The sequence below is a fragment of the Humulus lupulus genome, chromosome 6, assembly GCF_963169125.1.
Source record: "Humulus lupulus chromosome 6, drHumLupu1.1, whole genome shotgun sequence".
NCBI lineage: Eukaryota > Viridiplantae > Streptophyta > Magnoliopsida > Rosales > Cannabaceae > Humulus > Humulus lupulus.
The window spans coordinates 105,378,344-105,389,373 of NC_084798.1; the positions used below are offsets into that span (position 1 = coordinate 105,378,344).

General features: G+C 38.4%; 1 protein-coding gene across 1 annotated transcript; it reads right to left on the reverse strand.

Annotated features, from left to right (window-relative positions):
• Positions 1 to 241: 241 nt before the first annotated feature.
• On the reverse strand, positions 242 to 977 carry LOC133785372 (uncharacterized). The gene is made up of 2 exons (XM_062224618.1): positions 549 to 977; positions 242 to 475 (listed from the first exon to the last, which is right to left on the reverse strand). The coding sequence occupies exons 1-2, from the start codon at positions 975 to 977 to the stop codon at positions 242 to 244; spliced, it is 663 nt and encodes a 220-aa protein (XP_062080602.1).
• Positions 978 to 11,030: the final 10,053 nt, after the last annotated feature.

Here is an 11,030-nt window from a genome sequence, read left to right on the forward strand (position 1 = left end):
AGGCAATCTCAGCATGCCTCGTGTGCTCGGGAAGATAGCTGAAGTTGGCCACTTGGTTGTGTTTCCAGTAATCATAGAAACACTTAATCGTGGCATTCTTGTACCTCTCCAAATTGCTAGCGTTGGCTCTTTCAAGCTCCTTGTTCTGGCCTTCCAACTTTGTAGTCTCCTGTTTGCTTGCAATCAGGTCCTCCTCGAGTTTTTTAGCCTCGCGGTAGTTGACGTGGTTAGACTCCTTGAACTACTCTCTTTGCTCGACGGCCTTGTCCAGTGCAGTCTGCTTCTCCCTTAACTCCTCAGCCAGCTTGTACTTCTCCTCTAGCAGTGCTGCGTTTGTCTTCTGAGCTGCCTCAAGCTGTTCAGCATATTTTGCTTCGACAGCTTTGATTTCTTCAGCATGCCGTTGCTTGGAGGTTTTGGATTGTTCGATAATAGCTCCCGAGCGAAGACGGCTGGAAATCACGGTTAGCATTACCTGCGATTTGCATGAAAGTTAAATTGACTAATAAATAAAAGGACTTAGTCTCTATAGAAAAAGGACAACTTACACTTGCGAGCTTGTTTAAAGCACGGGTTAAGATCTGGTCGATGTCCATCATCTCTGTCCCAGCCATCGCTTCTCGGCAATGTTTGTGATTCAAAATCTTTGCCATCCTGTCCTTGGCTGATCTTAGGGCACGGCTCGATATGTCGCCCCCTATGGAAGCAGCGGCAGCCTGCTGTGTCTGGGTAGCTGGGGCTGGTGGGGAAGGTGTCGACCCGACTGGAGCAGGTGGAGATTGCCGCTCGAGGGGAGAAGTAGGTGGTGTGGCATTTGTTGAGGGTACGTCTGCTGGAGGGTCTGCAGTATGGGATTTCTTGGCCCGAGGCACTTTACTACTTTCCCCTTGATGCTGCCTGCTCGCTTTCTTCTTACTCACAGGGGCTTCAGGAACCTCGGGAGCACAATACATGTCGAACACATTTTCAGAATCCATGTCTGCAAGAAAGAAAATGCGTGAACAGTGAGATAGTACAAACAACTTAGTATGTTGTGTCAGGAAAACAAACAAAAGAAATCGTAAGTGAAATACCCGAGCTATCATTATTGGTCGCTACATTATATACTTTACTAGTGTTACACTCACTCTCTGGCATGAAGAAGTCTGAATAAAAAATTGGGAGCGTACATAAAATTGCCGTCCCCATCAAATAAGTGACAGGGAATTGGCATACTATCTAAGAGCGAGAGATCAGTACCGTTCTCATCCGAAGATTCGTCGAGAGGCTCAAGAGGTTCGGTAGCTTTCTTTTTTCCCTTTCCCAGTGGGGCAGGGGGAGCAGCAGCTCGTGGGGTGCTGGAGGGTTCCGTGATTGTCACTCCAATTATCCTCCTCCTTTGAGGTTGTGACACGTCCAGGTGCTGCTCGGGAATCTCCTCGCCAGTGGCACTTCCTGCCGTTGACTCCCCACATCCTAGTGAGGGGCCAAAAGCCCGACCAACCTAAGGTTGGCCTCTGTACGCAGATGCTTGACGCTTTTTTCCACGTCGGTCAGGCTGGCCAAGAGGGTTGATCAAACCTCCATGTCTGGAGTAGGGTCTAGTCGCAACCATGGGCCTGAAAGGTGCTAAATATCTAAGGAAAGTGCAGTAAAAATTTAAGAAAAATAAATGACCAGAGGTGCAAAGACTTTACCTCCTTGTGTGAAGGCCAAGTTGTTCGCGACCTTGTCAGTAGTAAGAAAGTACTCCAGATGGTACTTCCCCACGTTCGAGATAAAAGTAGTGTCAGTCAGGAAAGTGCGACCTGTTTCCTGGTGATAGAAGTGGAAGAACCCCGTATTTTCTTGGTTGGGGTTTGATTTTGGTCGAACAGGTAGTTGACCTCATGTGGCGTGGGGACGGGCCATTTCTTAGGGCTATAGAGGATATAGAGTGCAGAAAGCATTCTATATCCGTTGGGGGTTATTTGAAAAGGAGCGACCCCGAAATAATTGGCCACTCCCTGGAAAAAAGGATGAAGAGGCAGGATCGCTCCTGCCTCGATGGGGTACCTCGACCAGGCGCTGTATGCACCTCCAGGCAGATTTTCCCTTTGGTCTCTGGTGGGTTGGACCAGGGTCGCCCCAGGAAGTCCGTATTTTTTAATATAATTGGCGATCATCCTAATCGTCACTCGGCTATGAGGAGTGATGCACCATTCAACATCTGGTTGAATAGCGTGTCGAGGTTGAGCGCGAGTTTGAATGCTGGGGTTGGGATATTTCTTTCTCGATCACTGGTCGAGGGAATTTCAGCCTGAGGACCAGGCTAATTGAAGGGTTGGAAGGTTTCTTTTTCTGGGCCTTAGACTTAACACGAACCATATTTTGGTGCGAGGATGATGAAATGTGTGGGGTAGCTCGAGAGAAAGGAATTTCTGTTATCAATAGCGACAGTTTCTCCTCGTCCTCGAGCAATTGAGCTAGCAAGTCATCATCGATGGGCCTCTCACCTCCCCACGGATCTTGCATGAAAAGCTGCGAACAGAGAAAGGGGGAGATGAGAACGTAAAGCCTAAAAATCTGTGTTGAGAGTTAGAATAACATTGCTCGCTTATAAAAGTTAAGCTTTTATACGGCCAACAACATTCTAGCAAAAACACTAAGTTTTATACGAGCAGTTTGAAAAACAGATTGAAAAGTGGAAGTAAAAAGTTTTTCAGAGAAAACTTTTTCAACTCCGGAAGGGCGGGAAAAACCCAGTTTTTCAACTAGCTTAAAAATCGAATTTTTGCTTAGATTTTACGCCCTAAATCTACGGTCTCGACTATCAAACTTGCTCCTAACTCCTATACAACACTATTTCACTTTCCTATCAAGCGTCGATCAACATGCCCATTACCCCAAAATAGTATCAGTCAAGAACACAGATATGAAATACATAAAAAACAGTTTTGCATGGCATCTCAAACGTCCAGGGGGTTCGTAAGACTTACTTGGATGAAAAGAGGGGTCTGAAACACAAGCATTGAGCGTCCGAACGGAGGATCCTCAGGACAGCAATGGAAGCTCCTCAAGTTTTTGGGCTTTGAAAAGTCAAAGTTCTTAGGAGTTCTTGACAAGAAAATGGCGAATGAAGATTAAAAAGTAAAAATATGGATTTGGGGTATTGTATATAGTGACTACGACACGATAAAAGAGGTAATCATGAATTACTTTTTCTGAGTATGGGGAAGTGTAATAGCTGTCAGATAAGTTTTTGGGAAACCAAAAAGGCTTGATTAGACATGATTGATTGCTTTTTCCGAGAGGGCATGGGCGGCTCTGACAGGTTTGGTGGAGTAAGCAAAGGGTCAGTTTCCTAAGTTTACTTATTGCTAGTCGCAATAAATAAAATTGGGGGGCAAATGTTTACCCGAAAAACGGCTGCTGATGATGTGGCAAGGATTTCTTACATATGGTTGACACGTGGCGGAAGTGTTGTTCGACTATCGACCAAAGGCATATCGCTTCACCGGGCTTAACTATTAGATACGACTAGACTGGTTGTATAATTTGATTTATTTCCTTCTAAGATTGTAATCCTATAATAATTGCATTGAATATTTCCTCTTTATTACCTTGATACGCGGTTATTAAGGAAAGTTAAGGCCCATTGGCCCATGTAACCCTCCTTGAGCCTATAAATATGCATGAAATAGCTCAAGGAGGGGACTTTTTGATCTCTGAATCTTTTTGCTAAGTATTGAGAGAAAGAGAGCTATAGTGTGATTATTCATCGTTTCATTGTAATTCTTTCAAGGTTTGTGAAACTCAAGAACCCTAGTTCTTTGATCACGACTTTGAGATTCAATATTAATAATAGCACTAAGTGGCGTAGGTCATTACCATTCTTTGGGGCCGAACCACTATAAATTCTTGGTGTTTTCTTCTTTTCCATTAGATTAAATTCTTAATTGTCGTTTTATCTTTTGTCGTACATTTGACTCCGTGTCGTTGGCCAAATCGAGGGTCAACACTGTTGATCGACCTTTTCTTTGCCGAGGCCCAGCAAGAAAACTTCACAGCACAACATTTCATAATTAATTCAAACAAATGCATAACTAATCAAACACAATGGACAATCTACAAAAACCCTATCAGAAGTCACAACAGTGGCCTAAGCCGATCAAGGTGCGTCACCAGGAACCAAGTTCACGGTCTTAACTGAGCGGGTGAGTACAACACCCTTAGAGAGTCTCGCCCTAGCAGCCTGTATACAACATGCTTAATGTCGATCCCGACCTTTGCCGCTCCCGGCCTTCTTCGCTCCTGGTTGTTGCCGATTTCAACCATTACCGCTCTCGGCCTTTGCCGATCCCGACATGTATGAAATAATAGTTACAAACAATTACACACAACACTAAGCACAATATAAACATAGATAGTTGGGTCATGCTTTGCTCTACGGTCACAGACATTTTTCTTACCTTAAGTCTCGAGCTGACAGTGCAAGGCGATCCCAAGCACGATCCATAATCCCGAGGCTCAGCAATAAAATCTAAACACATTGCAATAACAAATAACTATCAAAATCTAAATAATTTAGAAGCTTCAAAATAATATACTAGCCTTCGGGACCTCAAATTCTACTAAACCGGGTAGTAGAATCCCACCTGAACGTTATTGCATGCTTTCCACCATGCCTGACGAAACAAAGGAAAAATATATACACTATGACTCAACTCATGAGATGTGGCGAGCAATGACAGAGGAAGTCTATGCTGAGAGTCATCGTTTATGTCAAACGAAAAAGGTAAATAAGATTTACATATATTTTTCAACTTTGAATTCTAGATTCAAACACTATGAATATCAGATTCAAATTTTTGGATAGTAGATTCAAAAATATATGCCACTAAACTATTTTTCTTTTGTCTTTCCTTTTGCAGAATAAAAACCCTGAAAAGGAAGAAGAGACTGATGAGGATTTTGGTAGCAAGTAAGGAGCTGGAGAAGTTGGAGAGCAGTAGTTTTTATTTAGTAATTTTATTGTTAGTTGAACAATTTAAATTTCTTTATTTTGTTTTAGAAATTTTAGATTTCTTTAAACAAAGAAAACTACAATCTAGAAATTTAGTTTATTGTTAATAATTTTGATTATTAATGTTTGGAAATTTATTTCTATTTTGCATAACATTTATTTCTTTTATTAATAAAGTAGTTATTATTTTAAAGAAATGATCTATTTACTTGTTATGCAAATGCTTTGGGATAAACAAAGTTTACATAATCAAAATGAATGACAATTTTTTTTTAATTTTGAATTATTCAAAAACAACTAATCCTAGATCTATTAAACTGATTCCGATAGTGAAACATATCTGTGATACTTGAGATTGGACCATATTTGTCTAGACAGAATAAATAGGCTTGTAAAGGATAGTCCTTTAAGAGAACCATTTATTGGATCTCTCCTTGTTTGTAAATCCTGTCTAGAAAAAAAAATGACCAAAAGACCTTTCTTTGCTAAAAGGTTCAAGAGCCACAGAACCACTTCAGCTAGTACACATGGATGTAAGCAATCCACTTAATGTACAAGCAAGAGGAGGTTGTGAATATTTCGTCACTTTCATTGACAATTATTCGAGATATGGTCACCTATACTTATGCAAAGAAAATCTGAGACTTTTGGAAAGTCCAAAGAATTTCAAGCAAAGGCTAAAAAGCAATTAGGTAAATCACTAAAAAGCACTTCGATCTGATCGAGGAAGAGAGTAGTTGAACTGTGAATTCAAGAACAATCAACGTGAGCATGGCATTCAATTCCAACTCACTACACCTGAAACAACACAGTAAAATGATGTTTCAGAAAATCGGAATAGAACGTTATTAGATATGGTTAGACAAATGATGAGTTTCTCATCATTACCACTGTCATTTAAGGGCTATACGATTCAATGTGTTCTATACACATTGAATGATGTTCCACCTAAGTCTATCCAAAAGACATCCATAGAATTATAGAATGGTTGTAAACTTAGTTTACACCATTTTAGAATTCGGGGGTGTCGTGCACACGTGCTTAAAGGAAAGACCGGGAAGTTGGAAACACGCTATGAAGTGTGTATGTTTGTGGGATATTCCAAAGAGACTACTGGTGGAGTTTTCTATAGTCCAAAGAAAATAAAACATTTGTATTGACAAATGCAACTTTTCTTGTATATGGCTATATTAATAACCACAAACCTCGCAGTAAGATTGTACTGGAGGAGATGGTCTCAAATAAAGTCGCAAAGTCACCAGCAATAACCATTGAAAAACGGCAAGAGGAAACTACTAGTTCTAGTCAGAATAGTAGAGAACTTCATTGTAGTGGGAGGGTTAGTAAGTAACCCACGTACTGTGAACACGAAGTTCAAATGCTTGTGTTTGACACAAACAAAGACGATCCATTGACATTTGAAAATGCAATGAATCATTCTAACAAGGAAAAATGGCAAGAAGCCATGAACCAAGAAATGGAATCGATGTATTCCAATTCTGTCTGGGTTCTTGAAAATCCACCTGAGAATATCAAACCCATTGGTTGCAAGTAGATATTCAAGAAGAAAAGAGGAGCGAATGGGAAAGTAGAGACTTTCAAAGCAAGGCTTGTAGCCAAAAGGTTACACATAGAAAGAAGGGGTTGACTATGAAAAAACCTTTTCTCCATTAGCCATGCTAAAATCCATTTGTATACTCTTGTCCATAGCTGCGTGCATGGATTAAGAGATCTGGCAAATGGATGTCAAAGCACCTTTTCTGAATGGCTGCCTTGACAAAACCATTTACATGTCTCAACCAGAAGGGTTTGAATTAAAAGATCAAGAGCAAAAGGTTTCCAAGCTTCTTAGGTCATTCATGGACTCAAACAAGCTTCTAGATCTTGGAATCTTAGATTTGATGACACAAGAAAAACTTTTGGTTGTTGAACAAAAATGTTGATGATCCTTGTGTCAATAAACAAATCAGAGATGGTATAGTAGTATTCCTCGTTCTTTATGTTGATGATATCCTACTCATTGGGAATGATGTAGAGACATTATCAAATGTAAAGAACTGGTTAGTTGAACAATTCCAAATGTAAGATTTGGGAGAAGCCAAGTATGTTCTGGGCATTAAGATTCTTAGAGATAAACAGAACAAAACTTTGGCACTGTCTCAAGCAACTTATTTTGATAAGGTGCTAGAACGCTTTAATAAGCAAAACTCCAAAAAGGGTGATATGCCAACCCATTCTGGAGTATTCCTTTCCAAGGAGAAGTGTCCCAAGACACCTCAGGAAAAGGAAGACATGAGACAGTATCCATATGCCTCAGCAGTAGGCAGTCTAATGTACGCCATGTAGTGTACAAGACCTGACATTTGTTATGCAGTAGGGATAGTCAGCCGTTATCAATCCAATCCTGGATTGAGTCATTGGATTGCAATGAAGAATATTCTCAAGTATCTTAGAAATACTAGAGATTATATGCTTGTATATTCAGGTGGAGACCTGAACTCCACTGGTTACACTGATTCTGATTTTCAATCAGAAAGAGATAGTCAGAAATTGACTTCTGGATCAGTGTTTATTGTTGGAGGAGGAGCATTAGTCTGGAGAAGCATTAAGCAAACCAACATTGCAGACTCCACCATGGAAGCCGAGTATATAGCGGCTTGTGAAGCAGCTATGGAGGCTCAGTGACTCAAAAGGTTCTACTCCGATCTGAAAGTTGTTCCAGAATTGGAGAAACCACTTGTTCTTTACTGTGACAACCGTGGAGCAGTGGCCAATTCTAAAGAACCAAGAAGCCACAAGAGGGGAAAGCATATAGAGCGCAAATACCAGTTAGTTAAAGAAATCGTAGATAGAGGAGATGTGTCCATTCTGAAGTCGTATCAGAACACAACCTCGCAGACCCGTTCACGAAGACGCTTCCAACAAAGCAATTCGAGGGTCATGTACGTAATATGGGATTGAGAGAAATGTCTCACTTGCTTTAAGTACAAGTGGGAGATTGTTAGGAGTGTGTCCTAAAAGCATGTAAAGAGATTTGTTTTTTCTGTGAATAAATAAATACGATGGGTTTATTATTATTGTTATATTTAGATTGTTAAATTATTGTTTGAATAATTTTGTAAATATCAGAAAAATTCCATATTCATTATTGAGGATGTGATCTTGTATTAGTACGAGAGAATTAAGATCACATGAATGAATAAAAATAGTCAACAACAACAAATTAAAGTTATGGAATTCTTTAATTGGAGTTGTAAGTATGGTTTACTGAGTATCATTGTGATACAAATAATCTAGATTCGGATTATTGATGTGGTAAGACATCTCGGTAAAGGTGCTTTATATAACATGATTATATATGACAAGGACCGATGTGAATTAAAGTCTTTATCCAAAAACCATTTAACAATAAAGACTTGTAATTCATATCATAACTGATGATCATTTATAGATCAACCTAAATCCTGAGTGTTCATGAACTCTTGTTCATATTTATTAAATCTTTTGATTCACTCGTTAAGGTCTCTTCAAAGAATGAGGCTAATGACTTTTGTTTTGGAGATTTAATATCATGGATGGCTGGGAACATGTATCAACAATATGGAATCTAATCTTTCCTAACGGATCGTATATTAGTTCCCTTAAGGGTTAATTCTAGAACTGGATGATTTTGAGCTCAAATCTATAATTAGATTATAGATTAATTATTCACTAGTGAATTAATGGTACTTAAGGAATAAGAAGTAAATTAGAAAGGTTAAATGGTAATTCTCCCATTCTAATTTATGAACTAATTAATTAGAGGGTTGAACTATTGTAAGATGGTTATATCAATGGACGACTTAAGAAAAAGATTTCTGTAAAAGTATATCTATAACATAAAGAGTGCAATTCTGAATTTATAGTGGAGCAATATCAAAATTAATAAATTAACTATTATAATTAAAGAGTTTAATTATTTAGTTTCAATTTATTGGAGCTTAATGTTATAGGTCCATGGTCCCCGAAATGGCTCAAACAATCACTGTCAAAGGCAAATACAAAAATGGGCAAAAAGGACTTATGTGATAAGTAAAATATTTTTCTATGTATCAAACATAATTATTGATTAATTATGTGTAATTAATTAATTAAGAATTAATTAATTATTTGATTTAACAAAATATAATTAATTTTGAATTAATTTATTTTTTGGGATTTTTGGTATTTAAATAATAATAAAATTGGGAAAAATCACATGCCTGCACATGCATGTGGTACACGTGTGGCACAGTGCACAGGCATTGTGCTACACGCATAAGAGAGAGACTTGGTCTCTTGGTTCCACAATTTTAGTTATTTAAATATTAAATAAATAATGAGATATTTTGATTTGATTTAAATATTATTATTTAAACAAAAATCTGATAACTGATCAGTTATTTTGAATTTGTTTAAAATAACAAATATTTTAATATATTGGGTATTATTAAATATGGGATATCAGTTTTCACAGAACGTAAGTTTTCAGGGATAGAAAAATATCTAGGATTCTCTCAGAGAAAAAGATCAGTGACAAAAACAAAGGTCATTGTTCTTCACAAAACCTAGGTCCAAACTTTATCAGATCTCATGTGTTGAGAATATCTGATAAATAGTTATTGCCTATTATTTGTATAGCGAGCCCACACTCGTTCTTTGTGTGACTGAGAACATTTTGGAAGATCTTGGTGTGAGATCTCAATGATTCAGCCATACGAAAAGATAGCAGCAAGGAAGGACCTGAGGTAATGTTTCTATTCTTGTCCTTGATTCAATATATATATATGAGTGTGAAGAAGTAGATCTAGAAATCTTATGGGATTAATCTGACAATTTGATTGTTGTTCCGCTGCGCATAATCTCTGATTTGATCAATAAAAACCAACAACAAAGTCATTCAGCCTTAATACCAAATTCGAGACGTTACAAAAGGTCTCGAGGAGAATGTACACTAATAAGCCCAGAGTAGTCACCAAGTCGTCTAGCATAAAAGGGTCCTAAAAGAGACGCTTGTAAAAATAGAATTATGCCTAATAACGAGAAGAACGCTTCTAAAAAAAGTAAATCACGTGTAAAATATTATAAAAGAATGGTAAGAACCCAAAGAGTTAACATGACCTTACACAAGATAACATAATTAAGGTGCACCAAAAAGACTATCGTCATCATGTCAAAGAAGACATAAAGAATTCCTCACAAAAGAAGGGCTTATCAAAGTCCCATATATACAATGTCAAAAGAGGATGACAAAGGCTCAGGAGGCCAATACATCCTCACAACCACTATAAAAATAAAAAGGAGTGGCCAAAGGCCAAAGGGCTAACACACCCTTAAAAAAGACAATCTGCCACACGAAAGTTGTCACCAAAACAAGAAAAATCGTGTATGTTCCTTACAAAAGAAGAACTTATATAAAAGTTCTCACAATAAAAAGGGACTCAGAAAATTTCTCACAAATATAAAATGAAAAGGACCTACGAATGTTTATCACTAATCATAAAAGGCCTAGAGAAACCTCTCAGGAAAAATAAGTAGCATTACAACCAAATCGAAATATCAAGTAGCAAATAGAAGCCTCCCATACAAGGGAACAAAGAATGAGACAAGGGATAACTTCACGGTCTCCCTCCCTGAGTATTCAACTCAGCCGCCTTAGCATCTGCATGCTCGCCTAAAGAAGAAAAGTTGAAGCCTGGATTTTGCTTCCACACCTCATACAAAGTTCGCTCCACCGACTTGTATTCAGTCATTGCTAATTCTGATTCAAGAGAAATAATATTCTCTTGCAACACCACGACCTTTGCTTCTTACTTCTTCTTACCCTTGGATGAAGAGGACGTCTTCGCTAAGGCCGCCTCTATCTTGACTGTGGCCTCAACTAGGTGCGGGGCCACAAGAGAAGTTTGCAAAAACTACCAAAGGCGCAAAATGGTAAGAGGTCAAAATGTATGAAAGCATGTATGTAAGGACTCACATATGAAAAACCCCCACAAAGCATAAAAAACATACCTAAGTAGTTGAGTAC

Bases quoted from the DNA above. Each gene is read 5' to 3' on its own strand.
- LOC133785372 (XM_062224618.1), bottom strand. From the start codon at position 977: ATGGATTCTGAAAATGTGTTCGACATGTATTGTGCTCCCGAGGTTCCT. The intron at 476-548 runs GTAAGTTGTCCT...TGCAAATCGCAG, and splicing joins CTTTAAACAAGCTCGCAAGT to GTAATGCTAACCGTGATTTC.